The following is a 21,853-nucleotide window of genomic DNA, read 5'->3' as shown; positions in this document are numbered from 1 at the left end:
AAAAAAAAAAAAAAAAAAAAAAAGTATGTCTTGTGCAATATCTGGGACATACTTATACTAAAAGATAAGTGTTGTTTATCTGAAATTCAGATTTAAGTGAGTGTCCTGTATTTTATCTGACAACCCTACTCAGGGCTTCTCTGAGCTGCCTCTAACTGCAGAAGAGGGCTGGAGCCCACATGTGACTGGTTCAGGGCCCGCAGTGCCATGATCTTTCTCGCGGGTGTGCTGCACACAAGGTGGTGAGGAGTGAGTCAGGGCAGGGTGTGGACTTCCAGGAGACAGGCAGCCCTTCCTCACCTGTGTCCAGGCAGGAAACTAATTTCTGTTGATCAGCAAGTTTGAGGTGCTGGCACTCTGCTAAGCCCTTCAATATTATCTCATTGAATCCTCCTGCAACCCTAGGAGTTAGGCACGTGTGATCACTATGATTCCCACTTTAGAGAGGAGGAGACTGCTGAGTCTCCATGAGGTTAAGAGCACAGGACTGTCAAGTGGAAGAGAAGGAATTGAAGCCCCGGGGCTGGTGCCAGGTCTGGGATTAGCTCATCTTCCAGGCCCTTCTCTCTGTTAATCCCAAGGGCTTAAGGTGGGGAGCAGCCTCCACCTCCGAATCCCTGGGACAGGAAATGTTCCCAGTTTCCCTGGCACTGGGCCAGGGTCTTGTCCAGGCTCACATGCTTGCTGGAGACTCCAGGCTGGGAGACAGATCTGCCGAGTTCCCCTGGTCCCCGTCTGGCCGGGACATGCCCAGCGGCATGAGCTGCCCGTGGGCACTGCCCTCCGCTGTGCCGGTGCCCGTGGGAGGGGCCCAGGACCAGCTGCTGCCTCTCAGGCCCAGCCTGCGCTGAGCCCCGGGGTGGCCTGGCCAGCTTCCCTGCCGTTAGCCCCCTGAGCCAGGCCAGAGGGGTCCCTGAGGAGCTCTGGGCTCTAAGTCCCAGCCCCTCTCCGAGGAGGCGGGCAGCGGGGCTCGGCAGCCAGAGGCTTCTCAGCTCTGAGCTCTGGAGCCAGATGTAACATTGACCTTAAATGGTAAAAGCTCCCCAGAGTGAAGAGAGGCTGGCCGGAGGAGGAAAGGGGAATAACTCAGTTTTAGGTAAGTCGTTGCTATCTCCAAGAATAACCTGCCTCTTCAGCTGGGAGCAAGGGAACACTTCTCCTCCTTAAAGGTACAGGGTGCTGGGATGGGGGTGCCTGACTTTAACTTTCCAGGGGAGTTGGCTTGGTTGGATGACATTTCAGCCGAGTATTTTTATTGTTGCTGTCATAATTTTCAAATAAGAAGTGAATCTTGCCCGTCCTAACTTAACTAAATTGTGCTCCTTTTGCTTGCTGTTGTAAAGCATGCACAGGTGAGGGTGCAAATGTGGGTTCTGGCTGGGCGTCCGCAACCCCAGATTTCCTGTGGGCCCCTGTGGAGCAATAGAGGGTCCCCAGATTACGTGCCAGCTGGTCAGGGCTTTCCCCACACCGCCTGCTACCCCTTCCCCACCCTTGCTCTGTGCTTACTTATGCCTCTCTCTGCCCCCCACTCCCACCCTGTGCCACCCGCCCCCTGTCCACCTTGGACCTTGTGATGGCCCAGCCCTGTCTCCCCCACTGACCTGCCCCTGCTTCTGTCCCTGCACTTCCCATCCTGTATTCTGGTCACAGCCCCTGATTTTTGTCCCTGTCCCCATCTCTCCTGTCTCCAGCTTTGCCCCCGTGCTCCTTCCCTGCACCCTCAAGGGGTTGCCTGTGCCTTGCTTGTGCCCCTAGCCTGCACACCTCCAGGAGCTCGGAGTCAGAGCTATTCCTAGAGTGAGCAGCACTCGGGCTGCCTTTCTCCAAAGGAAAGGCCGGTGGAAGCCAGAAGCCAGAGAGGGGCCCAGTTGTCTGCTCCCTCCTGCCCAGTAAACGGCTGTAAAAGGCTGGAGATGCTCTGCGGATTGAGTAAATACAGGGCAGGATCTGGGACCCCTGGCTGGCGCTCCCACCTCCCAGAGCTTGGCAACTGTTGCCTTTTTAACACTCACTCTTCAGACTGCTCTTTGAGGGTCTCTGGAGAAGTAAAGCAGCCCACGGGTCTCCTACAGGAAAAAGGAAGCAGTTTCCCAGGGCTGTTAGGCTGGGAGGACTAGGGAGCCAGACCGGCCAAGGGTTCTGTTGTCCCCACCAGGGGGCAGTGACGTGCTGGTGAGACAGGTGGACTCTGGACTGCCCCTCAGCCGTCCTCTCTGTGGCTTGGCAGTCAGCAGAGGGACTGTTTGATGAGGAGGAACAGAGGCCCTGATGGGTGGGGAGGAGAGATTTAGGAGCCCCCAGACTCTGCTCTTTGAGCTCTTTGAGGCAGGGGGACAGAGATAGAGAACTCAGTTCTCTTGTAGTAAAAGCAAAAGGAAGCAGGAGAGAAAATGGATATGAATTGACTTTGTGCCAGGGTCTGTGCTAGAACTGTTATTTCATTTAATCCCTGTGGTAGAGGTGCGGACATTGTGGATGAAAGAGGTAAAGCGATATGCTTAAGAGAACACAGTCTGTAGGTGATGAGCAGGGATTCCAGCTCAGGCCAGCTTGGTCCAAAGTGGGCACTTCCAGTGTTAGATGCCACCCTGCCTCTAGTTAGTAACCAGGGTCTCGGGCAGTTATTGAGCATCACCGTCCAAATGATGGGAAAACCAAGAGGATTGCATTTGCCCCATGAACCTTGGAGGCCAGACCCTGAATTCAGGTGACAGCCCAGGGCAGCCTCACTGGTTGAGATGCAGAGGCAACACCGACTCCGTGGCCTTGGACACACCCTGCCTTCTCTGCGAGGGCCTTCCCCATGGGAGAAGGAAAACAGGTCAGCCAGCCAGACAGAAAACCTCTCTGCTAATCGGCTACAGATGTAAAAAAAGAGTTAGAGAAAGCTGGGCTTAATCACCTCTCATTACTTTCTTCCCAGTACTTTTAAATTTATAATTCTTATTCAGAGTTTTTCCCTGGTAATAAAAGTAATGTGTATTCTTTGCTAAGCTTTCTAGGAAAATATAGAAATAAGTATAAGTAAGAAATTCAGAAATAAACATAAAGAAATAAAAGTTTCCTCTGGAATCCTATCACTCAGAGATAAATATTGTTAATATTATGGTGTGTTTCTTTCTTTATATTTCTCTATATTTTATAAAACTAGGGCCTTACCATGTGTGGTTTTGTAGTCTGATTAAAAAAAATTTTTTTTAAGGGAATTCCCTGGCAGTCCAGTAGTTAGGACCCGGCACTCTCACTGTGGTGGCCTGGGTTCAGTCCCTGGTAGGGGAACTAAGATCCTGTAAGCCGCGAGGTGCAGCCAAAAAACAAAATTTTTTTTTTAAAGACTATTTTTTTAGAGCAGTTTTAAGTCACAGCAGAGTTGAGAGGAAGGTCTGCATAGAGATTTCCCAGATCCCCCTGGCTCCCACACATGCAGAGCCTCCCCCAGCATAGCAGCCCGACCAGGGTGGCACATTTATTACAACTGATGTGCCTACACTGACACATCATAATCACCCAAAGTCCGTGGTTTACCTTAGGGTTCACTCTTGGTGCTGTACATTCCATGGGTTTGGACAAATTGCATAATGACATGTATCCACCATTATAGTATCATACAGAGTATTTTCACTTCCCTAAAAAATCTTCTGTGCTCCAGCTCTTCATCCTTCCCCACCAACCCCTAACAATCACAGATCCTTTTACTGCCTCCGTAGTTTTGCCTTTTCCGGAATGTCATACAGTTGCAGACAAACACTATGTAGCCTTTTCAGACTGGCTTCTTTCACTTAGTAATATGCATTTAAGATTCTTCCATATCTTTTCATGGGTTGATAGCTCATTTCTTTTTAGTGCTGAATAATATTCCATTATCCAGATGCACCACAGTTTATTTATCCATTCACCCACTGAAGGACATCTTAGTCTTTTTTTTCAATTTTTTAAACACCAACGTATAGTTGATGTGTAGTATTATGTAAGTTACAGGTATACAACATAGTGATTCACAATTTTTCAAGGTTGTACTCCATGTATAGTTATAAAATATTGCTATATTCCCTATGTTGTACGTTATATCCTCGTAGCGTATTTATTTTATACATAATAGTTTGTACCTCTTAATCTCCTACTCTTATCTTGCTCCTCCCCCTTCCCTCTCTCCGCTGGTAACCACTAGTTTATTTTCTATATCTGTGAGTCTGTTTCTTTTTTGTTATATTCACTAGTTCATTTTATTTTTTAGATTTCATATATATGTGATATCATGCAGTATTTGTCTTTCTCTGTCTGACTTATTTCACTTAGCGTAATGCTCTCCAGGTCCATCCATGTTGCTGCAAATGGCAAAATTTTGTTCTTTTTTATGGCTGAGTAGTAGTCTGCTTTTTTTTTTTGCGGTACGTGGGCCTCTCACTGTTGTGGGCTCTCCCGTTGTGGAGCACAGGCTCCAGACGCGCAGGCTCAGCGGCCATGGCTCACGGGCCCAGCTGCTCCGCGGCATGTGGGATCTTCCCGGACTGGGACACGAACCCGTGTCCCCTGCATCGGCAGGCGGACTCTCAACCACTGCGCCACCAGGGAAGCCCTAGTCTGCTTTTTTTTAACTGAACATTCTATCATGATTATTTTCTCATGTCATCAAAGATACTTCAAAACATGATTTTTAAGGGGTTGTATCCTACCAAATAATTTTAGCTGTGCAAAATTTAATCATCATTCCTCTCGTTGGGCATTTGCAAATGTGGTTTTTCTTTGGGGCCTGTCTCAGTGGCACACACATGATGGCTTTTCTGTCCCTTTTGTGGAGTTTGGAAACTCTGCGCTCCCAGGTGGGCTTGTGCAGTACACCCTAGAGTGTGGGCTTGTTCTGCAAGACGATATTAAGTGGGATACTGACTCAACTCGCAACACATGGACTCACATCGGAATTGCCTTTTAAGTTCTTTTCTGTCCATCTGAGTTAGCCCAGCAGTGCAGGTGCTGCAGGACTTTCAGTACTAAAACCAGACGTCAGGCAAAACCAGGCAAATCAGGGCAAGTTGTTCTCCTGGGTTTGAACCTAGTGTGCAGGTTTGAACAGGTGTGGTCAAAAGAGCACCGGCTCCAAGTTGGGAGGAGGGCTTGGCCTTGACCAACTCTTCCCTTGTGATCACAGTGGCAGCTGGTGCCTGGAGCTTGAGGCAGCATCTTGCCCTGCTGGAGAGCGCAGGCCCTGGAGTGACCATGCAACTCCACCACTGACCAGCTATATACCTTGAGCCACATCTAACCTCTCCAAGCCTCGGTTTCCTCTCCTGTAAAACAGAGATAATGATGGTGTCCACTTTGTAGGATTAAATCCCTCAGCCTGGTGTCTGCTCTTAGCACCCAGTAAACATTAGGTATTATTATTTCTGGCCTCTGTCCGTCCCCCCTCAGAGATTCCATCAAGGACGCTTCTGGACTGGTTGTGAGGCTCTGACTGACCGTAATTCTGGGTCCCAGTCTCACCTCCATTAATGCGCCAAGGGCAGTAGCAGACTTATGCTCTAGATGACTGGCCATTGGTACCTGGTGGGGTCTTTAAGGAGGCTCAGTAAAAACACCTTCTTCCTCCACTTAAGTTCTAATGCTCGTCGAGAAGTCAGCCTAATATCACCCTTATGACTGATAAAGTTAATAGGAGAATGTGGTTTCCATTCCATTCCAAAGGCAAGCAGGCTTTCTAATATTGAATTGAGCAGACTTACCCCCCAGCCCTATGTAGTGCCCTCCAGGGGAGGCAGGCCCCTTTAAATCTTAGAGCCTGGAGGAGCAGAGCAGAACGTGTGTCCCAAGAGGAAGGGAAGAGGAAAGGGCTGACTATTCATGTTAACACTTCTTGAACTCACCATCAGACAGCCATTCCCCGGGGGCAGAGCCAGGAGTCTTACATTTTTGAGGCTCCTTCCACACGGAAGGAACAGTCACGTATGGAGAAGAAGCGTTATGCTTCTAACAGAACTGCAGTGATGGTCTGGCCCAAGTCATGTTGCTAAGCTTCAGGGCAGCCATGTGGTCCCAGGAGGGCAGGCACCCCAGCTCCTCTGCTTTCTGCCTGATGGAACGTCACCCTTTCTCCTCCTGAGATGCCTGAGAGGCACCTGTTTGAGGACAAGTGCTTCCCTGGACAAGATAAGCATCCAACTAGAAGTATCTGGTGTGATCTTTTTCTTTTTTTTAATGCAAGTTCCATTTAGGCAGCTCCAGTGAGGGAGAAAATGACCATTTTCTCCTCTGGGATACTTCATATAGACAAGAGAAGAGAGGGAAGGAAACTACCTTTGTTTGGACATGCTGTACATGCCAGGCATCTTGTGTATAATAGCTCATTAAGTCTGTACTGTGGCCATATAAGGGAGATATTTATGAGCAACAGATTCAAGGAGGTTAGGCCACTTATCTAAGACCGTTAACTAGTAACCAGTAAGTGAAGAATGGGATGTCAAATCCAAAACTATCAGATCCCCAATCTGTAGCAATTCCCATCACTCTGTGGCTTATACACCAGGCCACAGTGCAGAGTGAGAATGTCCAGCCCTTGTCCCTGCTCCTACAGTTTGAGCCCAGGAGGCCCCCGCACTGCTGCTCAGAGCAGAGGCCCTGAGCTTTGGGGGCAGGAGTCTGGGGCAGCTGTTCCACTAGGCCAGCTCTACTTTGCATCTCTCTTTTGTCTCCTTTTAGCCTGTGACTGTCTTTATCAGGTCTCATAACCTTGTCCATGAACAAGACCCTTCTTCTGTTTAGTTGGAAAATACAAGTCTAGAACCATGAACTTTTTATTGGCAGGAAATGCCATGTCCTACATTGTGAGTCTTGAGTCACTCTGACTCACCAAGGCTTGTGTTGGAAAAGTTCATAGATATGGCCATGGTCACCCAATCTGCCACAGAGGCAGCATGGAGTAGGTTGGGACCTCAGGTTGTCAAATCAAATGACCTGAATTCAAGTCCCAGCTCTGCAACTTACCGTGTGACTTTGGGGGAAATGATCTAACTTCTGTCTTACTTTTCTTAACCGTAAAATGAGGCTGATGGTGATAATGATATAACTTGATCAAAAAGTTGTTGTGAAGATGAATGGATTGATGTACCTACAGTACTTGTATGTGTATAAGTACTCAATAAATGATAACCGTTATTTAAGCTCAGATTAACACCAAGCACAGGTAACTTCTCTATTTTGTGGCTCCAAATGGTCATGTTTCCCTAAGGGCTGTCTTGCCATGATATTTTCAATTTGTTTGGGGATTAGTTCCCTGGTAAAAAGACTGTAATGTCCTTCTGGACTTCTTAGCTAAGACATGTTTCCTGTTTCCCAGCTGAAACAGGAAACTGGTCCCTGACGGAAGGTGATGCTGATGAGGCTGAGTATTATTAGGAGGAATCTAGATGGTGGATGCCAAGAGGACTCCCTAAGGAGCATGATCTTGGGGATATTCAGGGTCCTGGACCTATCTCTAAGCCTGGTCATTGGTCTGGAGTTGATTATGTACATGGAGACTGACTCATGATAATCAAACTCACAAGAGACTGAAGTATGTAATTCTGAATGTCTGTGTGCTAATGTATTGGGAGGGATTACCCTTTCCAGTGACCACAATGCCTGGAAGATGGAGATTTTGCTCAGAAGGTGGAAAGTTCTGAGGGGTATTTCATGTAGGCCATAAAGTGGCCTGATAGCCATCTCTGCCTACAACAGAGAGACTCCCCCAGAGCACAGGAGAGGTCTCTCCCCAGGGAACTTTAGATAAGCATTTCTCTTTGGAGTTCGCTTTGTCTTCTGTAGAAAGATGGGATTTGTTGGAAGGTAGTTCAGAGAATCAAAGGAAGGAGTAGGCCGTTAGGCTCCAGGAAGACAGCCCCCAGGGCAGTGCTAGGGACCTGGCAGTAGGAACTTGCCAGTGTTTTCTCTAGAGCAGAGGGGTTCTCTAAAGCAAAGGGTTTTTGACGGTTCATCTCATCAATTAAAAAAAATTTTTAGTATGCATCTCTAATTTATGTGTATTTATTTTTTTATGTTTATTTATTTTAAATTATATTCATGAGCTACTGTATTAATGTGAGTTATTTTATAAAACATGTAAAATTAGAAATTTAATGTTTTTAACAGTGCCAGCAGCTTTTTTTTTTTTTCTTTCCTTAAAAGAGTTTTTTTTTTTTTTTTTTTTTTTTTTTGCGGTACGCGGGCCTCTCACTGTTGTGGCCTCTCCCGTTGCGGAGCACAGGCTCCGGATGCACAGGCTCAGCGGCCATGGCTCACGGGCCCAGCTGCTCCGCGGCATGTGGGATCTTCCCGGACCGGGGCACGAACCCGTGTCCCCTGCATCGGCAGGTGGACTCTCAACCACTGTGCCACCAGGGAAGCCCTAAAAGAGTATTCTTTAGTAAGAGAAATGTGATTAATTGTGCCTCATTATATTTTAAGATCTCAGCACTTTGGAGAACCCCTGGCTTTAATGACTCTCATGGTTAAACCAGCCACTGTACCAATCAGTCTCCCAGTAAGGAACCAAATCCAACTCAACTGGCTCAAGAGACTTTAACAAAGGACTATTTATAGACGTTTGGAAACCACAAGGGATGAGGCCCAGGTACGCCCCCAATCTAGCAGCAGCAGGGAGCCGTTACTAGCCCTACCCAGGAGGGGCGAGAGAAGAAAATATTGTGATTGGAAGCCAGTGAAGAGCCGGGGAAGAGGGACCATCCAGGATGAGCTGTAATTAGGGAGGGATACAGCCACTGCCACAGATGTAGCATGGAAGAAAGGAGGGGGCAGGGAAGGAAATGCCCAACCTGTCTCTCCCCCGACCTCCTGCTGGCCCATTGGCCAAACTCAGCCAGCAAGCATGGAAGCCCAAGTGATGCATCCCATAGTTGTCATCTGGGAGCAGAGAATGGATCCTGGGGCAGGGCAGGGAGAGGGAGGCCAGGCAGAGGATAGCCAGCTCAGATAGCTGATGTGGAAGAAGGGTATCCTTACTTACTGAATTCTAAGTGAAATTTTCAATTTGATCCACCAGTTTGTAAAAACTTTTTTGAGAGTTGCTTGTGGTGTTAGTGGTAGTAATATCTTCACTCCTCATTTTTTGCAGGAGGCTTTTAAGGCACTTGCGCATTTTATGGTGGTTGGCTTGGTTAAAACTAGATAAATATATTTCATGAATCCATTTGGGCACATTCAAGATATATCATACTTCGCTGAAAGCAAATGACTACATGAGTGCGATGTCAGTCCCTTAGCGTTGGAGAATTTCCCCTGTTCCCTCAGGACATCTCACAAACTGGTTGTGACAATGACCTTTCAACATTGAATGAAGGCACCATTGCCAGTCTACTTATTTAATACTAAGGAAGTAAAAATAAATAACAGTTTCCAACTGTCTTCCCATATTCCACTGGATCATCTTGCATATTCCCTGGGCGTGCATACCCCACCCTAAAGACCACTGCAGTAGGGCTCAGCTCCTATCTTGACCAGGTTCCAGTGGTTCCTAGTCTCTGTCCAAGGTCTTGGAGGAGAGACCCCGATGGGCCCAGCTTGGTTGGGTCAGTACCAATCAGCCATGGTCAGGTGACAGGAACATGGGGTATCGATGTGGCCGTGGGGAGCCATCCCTTGTATATAGGGGTTCCTTTTAGAGAAGGGGAAATTGCTGAAAGCAAAAGTCTCTCCAAAAGATCTCGTCACATGCTTATAATTGTCTTCCTGTCCTGCCTTCTGGAGATCCTGGTCAAGCCTCCCATCTCTTCAGCCACATTTACAGACAATTTCTTGGGTTACTTCCATAGATGACTAATCATATCCTTTGCATGTGGTTTTTCACATGGCTGTACTTCAGACGGCAGCCTTGTTTCCCTACTGTTGTCCCCATGTAGAGCCAACATTCCCAACAATTCTGGGGTTCACAGGACCTTACACTGGTTGGGGCAGACTATTTCTCTGGTTAGCTGGGTTCAGCAGAGAAAGATGGGTGTGGTGATTACCTCAAGGATGTGGCACATTTAGATCCAGCAATGTTTGCAAGTTGTCCCTCTCTCATGACTCCTACAGTCTGTAAACCATAGAAGTTGCATAGGCACGGGAACAAAGAAAGCCTGACTTTTCAGAGTCCTGGACGGGGAGGTTCAACTTGCTGAAATCCCCAGGAGCTTGTTTCACTTGACAATAACAAGAGTAATAATAATGTACTTATTTCTATCACAGCTATCATTTATTGAGCACCGGCTACATAGTGTGTTAAATGCTTTACATACATTATCGCATATTTCTGCAATGCCTTGTAAGATCGGTAATAATAATATCTATATTTTACTGATGAGAAATCGAGGCTTTCTGAGGTTCACTAGTTCACTCGGGTTTACACAGTGGAAAGTGGCAAGGTCAAGGCTAGGTTGCCCTTGATGCAAAACACACACAACCCATCAACAGATAGAATCTCACACTTGGAACTATCAGGCCAGGAGGAGATAGACGCTGGGCCAGTAAGAGTTTTCAAAAGGTTAGATCATTATGGGTTTATTGAGAAGTATTAAGGGAGGCTAGAACCATGGCAGGTTTAAGGTGGTTCTTGGTAGATAGTGAGTGAATAAAAGAATGAACCCTCCCAGGTCTGAAAACAGTAAAAGCCTTCCAATATCCACCCCTGGTGCTGAAATGAAGACAGAATATAAGCAGTGGTCCCAGGTCCTAGGCTTGGCTCTGCTTCCAACTCATTTTGTGCCCTTGAGCACAAAGGTCCCTTCTGAGACCTTGGTTTCCTCATCTGTGAACAGTTCACCCTCCAAGGCCCAATGGTTCACCCCAGTGATTGCATGATTGAGGCCAACCCAGAGCAATAATTGTGTCAGATGCTGCATCTGTGACAAAGGAGGATCGCAGATGTGTTAGAAGGGTCAGCTGTTATTGTCCATTCTCTAAAAGCCCATGCAGTGCTTTTGGGAACAGTCAGAACTGGCATCAGGTCCAAAGTAAATGGATGGCTGTGTTTTTAAGAAAACATTTACTGCTGAAGGGACTGCTTATTCATTCTCTTTTTGTTAACAAGGCATTTGACTCATGCTTTGGACAGTTGCTGCTCTGATCATTGTCGCTAACAAAAGCAGCCTCTGGAGCCTGGTCCCTCTTCCCTTACACTATGGGGCCAGCTGCTCCCAGCCCTCCATCTCTAGGAGCACATGAGTGTGTCCTGTGGGGTGGGGATCGGGGACAAAAAGACTGGAAGTCCCTTGGAAGGGATTTGGGGCACCAGAATTTGGGGGCCTCCAAGAGGCATTGGGTACCCCTCAGAGCTCCCTACGTGGAGATCTGGAGAACTGAGGAGACTCAGAAAAATGGTGTAAGCATCTAACTACATCTTGGGGACTAAGTCTAATGCAAGTTGAAATGCCCATCTCCATCCTATAGCCAGAAATTCTAGAAGAGACCATCGTATATGGAATATATAGCCAGCACTAAGTGAGTATATGAATGCCAAGAGCTCCTGGATGGCCTTGGCTGACAAAACCGTTCTCTGTTGCCCAGTAGCACATTCTCGTTCTGTATCTCATGTGATCCTCCCAGAGGACCATGGAGCCACGTGATCTGTGTCACCTATCATGAATTCCTCAGATTTCACAGTCTTACGCACTACAGATATCATAGCTCCTTCCATTGCCCCCACCCCTGCCCCCAGGGCCACAGTAGGATTTTGGTGGGCTCTAGGCTTTTTTTTTTTTTTTTACTTTTTGGCTGTGCCACGCGGCATGCGGGATCTTAGTTCCCTGACTAGGGATCGAACCCACACCCCCTGCAGTGGAAGCGCGGTGTCTCAACCGCTGGCCTGCCAGGGAAGTCCCTGGCCCCTAGGCATTTTTGACTTCATGAGCCCCTTCTTGCTTATGAAATTTATAACTCTGTTGGTGTAAAGATAAATATATTAATGTTATCTATTAAAACATGAACCTAAAAGTTCATTTTTTTCCTTCTGACTCTTAAAAGCAATTAAAACATTTTAATGGGCACTAGGCGCTGTTCCTACCCGATATAATGGATGAGTCAGCCCTGGCCCCTCACCTTACTGTTCAGAGCATGGTCTAGGGATGAGCAGCAACAGCATCAGCTGGGAGCTTGTTAGAAATGCAGACTCTCAAGTGCCGCCTCAGAACTACTGAACCAGAATCTGCAGCTTAACAAGACCCGCAGGTAATTTGTGTGTGTATTATAGCCTGAGACATGCTGTCTACCACACTGTCCTGTGGTACCGCTGGGGATATCTGAATCATAGGTCACACTGTTACCCCAAATTACAGCAAGAAGTTCAGTAACAGAAAATCCTATGTGGAAGATAACATCTAGCGTTAAATGGCTGTGTAAATGCCAAGAATTCCTGGACGGCCCTGTGTGCCAAAGGTGTCCTCCTCTGTTACCCAACTGATGTTCTCCCTCCTCTTCCCCTCCCCCACCCCCCTACCCACCCCCACACACACACACACACCCACACACCCACACACACACACACACACACAGTGGAGAAGTCAGTCCCAGGCGGAGGGGTCTGACCTCTTTTGCTTCTGAGTTGGTCCTTCCAGTTTTTCTGTGAAGCACCTGGCCTCCAGAGCCATCTCAACAGAGGTAGAGGCAGATGTAGGAGGCACAGCCCTACGTTCCTCTACTCAGAGTTGACACCCAGTCTCTTGGGCAGAGCTAGTTATACGGCCCCAGTCAACTGCAAGGGAGGCTGGGAAATGCAGGGGAACACAGGAGTATTCAGGGAGCACTAACCATCTCTGCCCCAAGTGGAGAATCAGTGAGACAAGTAACAGCTACTGCAGGGCCTGAGGCCTCCCAGAGGCAAGACATTAAGAAACCGGGATGTGAACAACTAGAGACTCAGAGTTTGCAGAGAAGTCTTTTAAAAGCTGAGAGAATTAACTCAGAGACAAATGCCTGCCCTCCCCCAAGGTCTTACTCTTCCAGTAAGGGGGAGGGGAGAATCAACTGGGCAACAGAGAATGGTTTTGGCAGCCAAGGTCATCCAGGAGTTCTAGGCTTCCATAGACCCACTTACTGCTGGCTATATATTCCATATAGGATGGTCTGTCCTAGAACTTGTTGCTACAAGTTGGAGACTTAGTCCCCAAGATGCACACTTAAAGCAGCTAAGATTTTAGGTCGGTTGCAGCAGCTACTGTAAATTACCCTAATTTATTACCCAAGCACCCTTGTCATAGACCCCTCTCCCATCTCCCCAGAAGGAAAGTGACAACCTGTCACTCATGCTGTTCTCTCCTTGTGGCTTGACCATCCAGCCTCTGCCTGCCTAGTGCTCTAACCCCACCTGCTCTGTGCCTTGCCCCTGGATTAGAGGCTTACTACATTCTATGTTATAGGGAAGGAAACTTGAGATCCCACTGGAAAATAAGTAAGGAGAGTGCAGAATCTTGGTCTTCTGACCTTTACGTGCCTGTCTGTGAGGGAGAAAAAAATGAAGTAGAAATAAAAGGAGGCTTTCACAGGCATCAAGGATAGGAAGGGTTATTCCTAGGGAGCCACAGCTGTCTTTTAATTGGCTTTGCACCATCTTCATTAAGAGGTTTTATAATATCAGAGGCCACTGTTGGCCTGGGGGCGAGGCTCGAGAAGGATTGAAAATGCCAGCTAACATCTAGTGAACGCTGACTATGTGCTGAACATTGTTCTAAGAAGCTTATGTGTAGAATATAATTTACATTGTTATCATCATCCATGTTTTACAAATGAGGAAACTGAGGCACAGATAGATTAAAATAACTTGCCCGTGATCACACAGCTACTACGCAGCAGGGCTGAGATGTGATCCCAGGCAGCTTGGCTCCAGAGCCCACGTCACAACCACCATGCTCCCTGAGCTCTGGATACCCACTAATTAGAGGGCTTGGGGGCATCTCTGACCAGTACTTTGAGGAGGACACATTGAGCTACTCCTTGAAAAAGGAGTCATTCCATAGTCATTCCATTTGACGTTCCGTAGTCAAATAAGTCTGGGAAACTATCTATACTTTCTCTCCCTCTCGGAGATTTATCCTGCATCTTTGCTTCTTAAGGGCTGAGAAGGCCTACAGGACAGAAACCTGCCTCATGCTGTCATCCGCAAGTGTATCAAAATGTGGAACCTTATTTTCAGAGCTCATAGCATCACCCAGAATGAGGGTTGCAGAGGACATACTTTGGGAGAGGCTGGCTAGGGACATTTGTGCTTGAGCGGCATCTAGAAAGCCCTCACCCCTTGCAGGACTGCCGAGGCAGGCTTTAAGGGGGCCAGGTCAGCTCCAAAAGCTGGGAGGCAGACGGTGGCCAGAGTGGGGACAGCACGGGCTCTTACTGGTTTCCAGTCCTGCCTGGTCACCCTCAGCTCTGTTGCTCTGGAGGAGTCGCCACAGGGCACTGGGTCTCAGTCTCCTCATCTGCAAAATAACTTCTTCCTCCTAGTGCAGTCGGGGGATTGAGTGAGCAGATGTCCCTAAAGCGTCAGCGACAATGGTACGCTCTGATGAATGGTGAATGTTGTCATTCTGTTGTCTATTTTGCTTGCCTTATTCTTTACAGTCTTCTAGGTGGTTCCACGTGGAACTAGGATATGAGGGTTGGCAGCTTCCAAGGAGCAGGCTGGGCCAATTCCACCCCGTCAGGCTGGAGGTCGTTGTGCCTCTTTTCTGCTCCAAAGAGGTCAGGGGACTGGCCTGGCCCAGGGTGGAAGGCAATTTTAGTTGCTCGACTACTATTTTTGGATTCACTACTGCTCCAAATGGTGGGCAGCCGTGGAGGCCTTCAGGGAACCCGAGCACTGTTTCCCAGCACAGCTCTGATTCAGCCTGCCCAGAGTCTGCAGGCCAGTGCCCACTTCCGCCATGCCCTGGGTTTTGTGCATTTCGTAGTTATATGCTGGTAGACAGCACCCAAATCACCCAATACTAACTCCTGCAAAGAGAATTCGTCACACACTAATACAAAGGGATCAACCACCGTCTTAGGATATGACTCAAGACTATGTCAGGGATACTGTGCAGCTCGGACTCTGGCTAACCTAGGAGAAATGAAGCCACAGACATCCAGAAGGAGTCCTCTAAGTGAGGAGTAACATGACTAAGCCCGTGTTCGAGAATGATCAGTGTGGAGGAAGATGGCCTGAAGACAAGGAGGCTGAGGATGGGAAGGTGGGCTGTGGCCTCATCTCTGCAGGGCTCAAGGAGGCCCCCTTCCTCCCCCCAACATCCCTGCCCCAAGAAATGACAGCAGGAAGGGTAAACCAAACCTGGTGAGCTTTGCATTAGCCAAGATTCTTGTTTGCATGGAACAGAAACTCATTCAAATTAGATTAGGCAAGAACCAGAATTTTCTGGGTCTCATAACTGAGAGGTCTAGGGCAGTTCCAGAAATAGCTGGATCCACGGGGCTTGTTCCCTCTATCTCTCAACTGTCCTTGGGTTCAGATCTCTCCTTAGGCAGCCTTTGCCTCTCGGCGGCACTGTGGCACACACAGGTCCTGGCTTACAGCCTCCTCTCAGAACCCCCAGCAGCAAGAACTCCCCCAGTCATTCCAACGAAAGTCGCCAAATTGAATTTATTGGCCCATTCTTAGTCTTGTGTTCATCCCTTGGTGAATCACCAGGGCCAGGGGTGTTCTGATTGGCCAGGCCTGACCCCACCCACCCCAAGCATGGGGATGAGGAGATGCTGCTGTTACCAGAAGAGGGGGGACTTTCTGCTAAAGGGGCATAAATTATAGCTGTCTCCCCAAAGCATCAACCCTGTGCCAAGCCATTTACATATCTCATTTCATCCTCTCAGCCATCCTGAGATGGAATCAGTTACCTCCCTTTTACAGAGGAGGAAACTGACTCGTAAGCTAACTTGTCCTCCCTCCCCACCCCAGCCCCAGCACTTTCTCTCTTCTGTGCTGCATGGCATCTCTTAGGGACGCCAAGTACAGCCACTAAGGAGGGTGACAGCTAAGGAAATGAGAACTAAAGCGCATGATCTTTAAGCTGAGAGACACTAAAACTGCATTCAGTCAGACAGCTCATGCGGGGGTTGGAGATCCTGGCCACTTAGCTGTTGGAAGATTGGAGGTCAGTCCAGTTGTTGGAGATGCTCCTTCTCTGCATCACTCCTGTCCCGTGAGCAAGGCAGCTGGGAATCACTGTTGATCGGGAGGTGGGAGAGTGGGGAGGGTGTGCATCTCTAGACATGGAGTACAATGCAGTGGTGATGCAAAAGCACTCACTGCAGACAACTTCACGAACACCATAGCTTCCTTGCCCTTAGCAAGACATCACGGAAGAGGGTGATGGGGCATTTGTCAGGGAAGAGGGAGTAAAGGGCATTTACGCATAGAGCACAGGATGTACAAAGGCACTGAGGCATGCTTGGCGTGACAAGTCTTCATGATGATAAAATTCCCTGGGAACCCAGAATAATTTTATCAGGGAGATACAGGCTGCCATGGAGATGGCTTCCTGTGGCATCAGCACCAAGCTAGAAGCTCAGGCTTCCCCAGGTGATTCTGCTTCCCTAGTCTTCATTTTTAGGAATTAATTTACAACTAATGACAGAGAGTCACCCAGGTCACTCTCTGCCCTTCCAAGCCATGTGCCAGGTTAAAGGCCTTTGACTTGGTAACAGCAAGCAGCATAAATCTAGAGCATTTCCTGTTTGGGAAGCAGGGCAAGTGATGCAGTGTCAAGAGGGCCTGGGCAGGAGTGAACACAACCAGCAGAGCTTAATGGTTGCCCAGATCCCCACTGGGGTCTGACACAAGGCACTCTGGGTGAATGGGGACGTTCTAGAAATACTGACATCCCCAGAGGACTGGCCTGGCCCAGGGTGGAAGGCAATTTTAGTTGCTCGACTACTATTTTTGGATTCACTACTGCTCCAAATGGTGGGCAGCCGTGGAGGCCTTCAGGGAACCCGAGCACTGTTTCCCAGCACAGCTCTGATTCAGCCTGCCCAGAGTCTGCAGGCCAGTGCCCACTTCCGCCATGCCCTGGGTTTTGTGCATTTCGTAGTTATATGCTGGTAGACAGCACCCAAATCACCCAATACTAACTCCTGCAAAGAGAATTCGTCACACACTAATACAAAGGGATCAACCACCGTCTTAGGATATGACTCAAGACTATGTCAGGGATACTGTGCAGCTCGGACTCTGGCTAACCTAGGAGAAAAGGGATCAGAGCCACAGACATCCAGAAACTTCCCTGGCTTTCCCTTCTCAGAGTTGGCTGAATCAGGCAGGGAGCAGATTCTGTGCAGGGAACAGAGTCACTTTTCCTGTTGAGCTGAGATTTCCTCTCATGTGCTTGTCAGCAGTAGAGGGGCCACAGGACAGGGGAACAGGCAACACAGGATGCCTTTATTGGGCTAGCTCTGGATGGACGAAAGGAATATGTAAGAATGTGTTCTGGGAACTTTCCAGCTGAAAGCCCAGAGGAGCAGTGCTGGTGTGCTTGTCACAGGTCACATTCCTTTCTGTTTCCAAAGCTAGTCCTTACTGATGAAGGGGAAGAGTACAGGGGATCTCCAGACTGATGAATCCTGTCCTTGAGCCTCGTTTCATAGAGACTTCAGGGTGAGAATAAAAGATGTCATTCCTATTTGTGCCCATACCTGTAAAAACAATATATATTTGAAGGTCTTTGCTAGCAGAATTCTAAATGCCTCAGGTGAGAAATGATGTACCCTGCAAAGATGATTTGACTTTTGGGAATGTTGCATGTGTTGAGTGTGGTCTGGAGTGAGTGTGTGGATGTGGATGTGCAGTGTGCGTACGTGGGCACGAGCACTGCAGCCCAGCTCTCACCATCCGTGCCTTGAGTGCCTGATGAGAGCTCTGTCTCTTACTGTGGAGCTCAGTGGCTTGCTCTGCCTGGTTTACTGCTGTACACAGAGCTTGGCTTTGAAGATGCTCAGTAGATATCTGCTAAATGCAAGAACAGACGAGCGATCTGCACGTGCATCTTGGCAAGTTTCTCTTTCTTTTGGGCGTAGTCTTGTCTCCACGTCTCTATGTGTCTGTCTCTCTGAGCTCATGTCCCTGGTCCCTTCATCTCTTCCTATTTCTTTTCGTCTTTCTGTTGTCTCTTTCTCCTTCATTTCTCCTCTCATAACCCCATACACACACATATACTCCATCTCTTTTCCTCAACCCGTCTCCCTAAATTTCTTGTTGTTTTCTTGTTTTTCTTTTCTCTTTTTTGGGGGCAAAGGTTCATTTTTTAACAGCTTTGTTAAGATATGATCCATATACCATATAATTTACCCAATTAAAATACACAATTTAAAAATATACAATTCAGTGGGTTTTAGTACAGAGAACTGTGCAGCCATCACCACTATTTAATTCCAGAACATTTTCATCACCCAAAAAGAAACCTGTATCTATTAATAGTTACATCCCATTCCCCCACATTCCTCTACCCCATAAACAACCACTAATCTACTTTCTGTCTCTATAGATCTCTCTATTCTTGACATTTTGTATGAGTGCAGTTATACAATACATGGTCATTTGTGACTGGCTTCTTTCACTGAGCATAGAGTTTTCAGGGTTCAGCCATATTTCAGCATGTGTCAGCACTTCATTCCTCTTTATAGCTGAATAATATTCCATTGTATGGATATACCATATTTTATTAATCTATTAATTAGTTGGACATATGGCTTGTGTCCACTTTTTGGCTATTATTAATAATGCTGCTATGAACATTGGGTACATGTGTTTGTGTAGACACATGTTTTCATTTCTCTTGGGTATATACCTAGGAGTGGAATTGGCAGATCCTATGGCAAATCTGTGTTTAACATTCTGAGGAGCTACTAATGTGTTTTCCAAAGTGGCTGTATCATTTTACATTTCCACCAGCAATGTATAAGGGTTCCAATTTCTCCATATCCTTGCCACTTCTTGTTCTTATCTGTCATTTTTCTTTTAGCCATCCTAATGGGTGTGAGGTGGTATCTCATTTTGATTTGTACTCCCTGATGGCTAATGACGTTGACCATCTTTTCACATGTTTATTGGCCATTTGTATATCTTCTTTGGAGAAAGGTCTTTTCAAATCTTTTGTCCATTTAAAAATTGTTTTTTGTCTTTTTATTACTGATTTGTTAGAGTTTTTATACATTCTGGATACAAGTGCCTTATTAGGTATATTATTTGCAAATATTTTTTCCTCTCCTATTGGTTGTATTTTCACTTTCTCAATTGTACCATTTGCAGTTCAGAAGTTTTTAATTTTGATGATGTCCAATTTATTTATTTTTTCTTTTGTTGCCTGTGCTTTTGGTATTGTATCTAAGAAGGTACTGCCTAACCCAAGGACACAAAGGTTTACTCCAGTGTTTTCATCTAAGAGTTTTATAGTTTTAGCTCTTGCATTTAGGTATTTGATCTATTTGGAGTTAATTTTTGTATATGGTATAAGGAAGGGGTCCTACTTTATTCTTTTGAATGTGGATATCCAGTTGTTTCAGAACTATTTGTTGAAAAGACTATTCTTTCCTCCATTGAATTATCTTGGTACCCTTGTTGAAATCAACTGACTATAAATGTAAGGGTTTATTTATGGACTCTCAGTTCTGTTCCATTGATCTATATGTCTATCCTCACATACTACCCAGCATCATGTTATCTTACTGTAGTTTTATCTATTAAGTTTTGAAATTGAGAGTTGTGAATTACCCTTTTTTCCCCTTCTTTCTTAAGGTTTGTTTTGGTTATTCTTGGTCCCTTGCATTTCCATGTAAAATTTAGGATCTGCTTGTCAATTTTTGAAAAAAGGCTACTAGAATTTTGATAGGGATTGTGTTGAATATATAGATCAATTTGGGGAATATATCATCTTAATATTAAGTTTTCTGATCTATGAACATGGGATGGCATTCTATCTATTTAGGTCTTCTTTAATTTCCTTCAACAATGTTTTGTTATTTTGAGAGTGTAAGTTTTTTGTTTATTTTATTAAGTGTATTCCTAATTATTTTATGCTTTTTGATGCTATTATTAATGGAACTGTTTTCTTTTATTTTTTTTAATATTTATTTATTGATTTAGGCTGCGCCAGGTCTTAGTTGCATCACACGGGATCTTTGTTGCAGCATGCGGGATCTTTAGTTGTGGCATGCAGACTTCTTAGTTGCAGCATGCAGACTCTTAGTTGTGCATGAGAACTTTTAGTTGTAGCATGCATGCGGGGTCTAGTTCCCCGACCAGGTATCGAATCTGGGCCCCCTGCATTGGGAGTGCGGAGTCTTACCCACTGGGCCGCAAGGCAAGTCCCTGGAACTGTTTTCTTAATTTCATTTTTGGAGTTTTCACTGATAGTGTATAGAAATATAGTTGATTTTTGTATATCAATCTTGTATCCTGCAACCTTGCTGAACTTGTGTATTAGTTCTAATAGATTTTCAGTGGATTCCTCAGGATTTTCTCTGTATACGATTATGTCATCTGCAAATAGTGATAGTTTTACTTCTTCAAAACCAGAATTCTTGGGGCCTACTCCAGAGCATTTTTATTTCATTAGAGGGTCCTGAAAGGAGCTTTGTGGCTGGGCTAGAGAAATACTAAAGCAGTTATTCCCCCAGATTCATTGATACCAATTCCAAAGATTAGCTGTTTGAAAAAGAATTGAATTTAAACCCGATATGGCTAAGAAATTCTGTCAGTAGCTGTATCCGTTTGCTAGGGTTCCCATAACAAAATACCACAGACTGGGTGGCTTAAATAACAGAAATTTATTTTCTCACATTTCTGGGAAAGTCCAAGATCAAAGTGTCAGTAAGTTTGTTTTCTCCTGTGGTCTCTCTCCTTGGCTTGCAGATGGCCACTTTCTTGCTGTGTCCTTACATGGTCTTTCCCTGTGCACACACATCCCTGGTGTCTTTCTGTGTGTTCAAATTTCCTCTTCTTATAAGGACATGTGTCATGCTGAATTAAGGCCTAGTGGCTTCATTTCAGTGTAATCACCTCTTTTAAGACCCCATCTCCAGATACAGTCGCATTCTGAGGTGCTGGGGGCTAGGGCTTCAATATGTGAATTCTTGGAGAACACAGTTCAGCCCATAGCAATAGCCTCATTGGTTTTCCTCTGAGAGATCTGATTTCTGGTTAGTTGCAACTAGTGAAGCCAGAATTTATTTAAGTAACCCATTCACAAGACTACCAAATGACAGTGACCTGCAGCCAGAATTAAAAGGCACTGTCTCTAGTCCTGAGCTAAAGGATCCTCACTTGTGATCTTGCATGTTCCTTGAGCTCATTTTTGTCAACCTACCCTAGAGCCACATCAAAGAGGGTCCAGCCATCAGACTCAGACATGCATATAACATCTAGAACCTCTATTTATACTGCCTGCTTGAAAGAAAGTAATTCCAAATTCTGCTGGGTAAACAGTATGGTGACATACTTGCATGAGGAGTCCTTCTGTGAAATGAAATGTGAAGTTCTTAAATGGAAAGATTCCCGTGAAATGAACTTTAAAGTTCTGAAATGCAAAAGCTCACTCTAATTTTGTTCTTTTTTGAGCAAAGAGTCAGCTGTGGAAGCTCAAGATGCTAACTGTTCTTTGCTCCTTAATTCTTACAATAGCCAAAAGCAAAATTAGTTACGTCTATAGAAACCAAAAATCAAGCTTTCTCTCCAGGTATTCTGAGCTGAGGATACATCTCACTTCAGCTGGTGAAATTATCTCCCTCTTTCCTCTGCACAGTCTCTGCTCCCTTTTGCAGTCTTTTATTTTTAACTCTCTTGCCTTCTGAGTGTTTTTATTGACATCTGGCCACAAACCCTTTTAGCAGGCGTTGTAAATCACCCATAGGG

General features: G+C 46.2%; 1 protein-coding gene across 13 annotated transcripts in view; it reads left to right on the top strand.

Annotated features, from left to right (window-relative positions):
* Positions 1-501: 501 nt before the first annotated feature.
* IRAG1 (inositol 1,4,5-triphosphate receptor associated 1) overlaps positions 502-21,853 on the top strand; it is a 118,439-nt gene continuing 97,087 nt past the window's right edge. For 2 of the 13 annotated variants that reach the window (XR_012333450.1, XR_012333451.1), the window contains exon 1: positions 502-1,096. Coding sequence is in view for 9 of the 13 variants with exons in the window: in XM_073808618.1 (XP_073664719.1) it covers positions 1,030-1,096 (67 nt within the window). In the remaining 4 variants the exon portion in view is untranslated. Of the gene's footprint in view, positions 1,170-21,853 lie in introns of all 13 variants that reach the window. The other 11 variants (XR_012333449.1, XM_073808618.1, XM_073808613.1 and 8 more) reach the window with 7 other exon arrangements.

Source organism: Tursiops truncatus, chromosome 8 (genome assembly GCF_011762595.2).
Source record: "Tursiops truncatus isolate mTurTru1 chromosome 8, mTurTru1.mat.Y, whole genome shotgun sequence".
In the NCBI taxonomy this organism is placed as follows: Eukaryota; Metazoa; Chordata; class Mammalia; order Artiodactyla; family Delphinidae; genus Tursiops; species Tursiops truncatus.
Note: the sequence above shows the minus strand (reverse complement) of the source record. Positions and strands in the feature narration are given on the sequence as shown.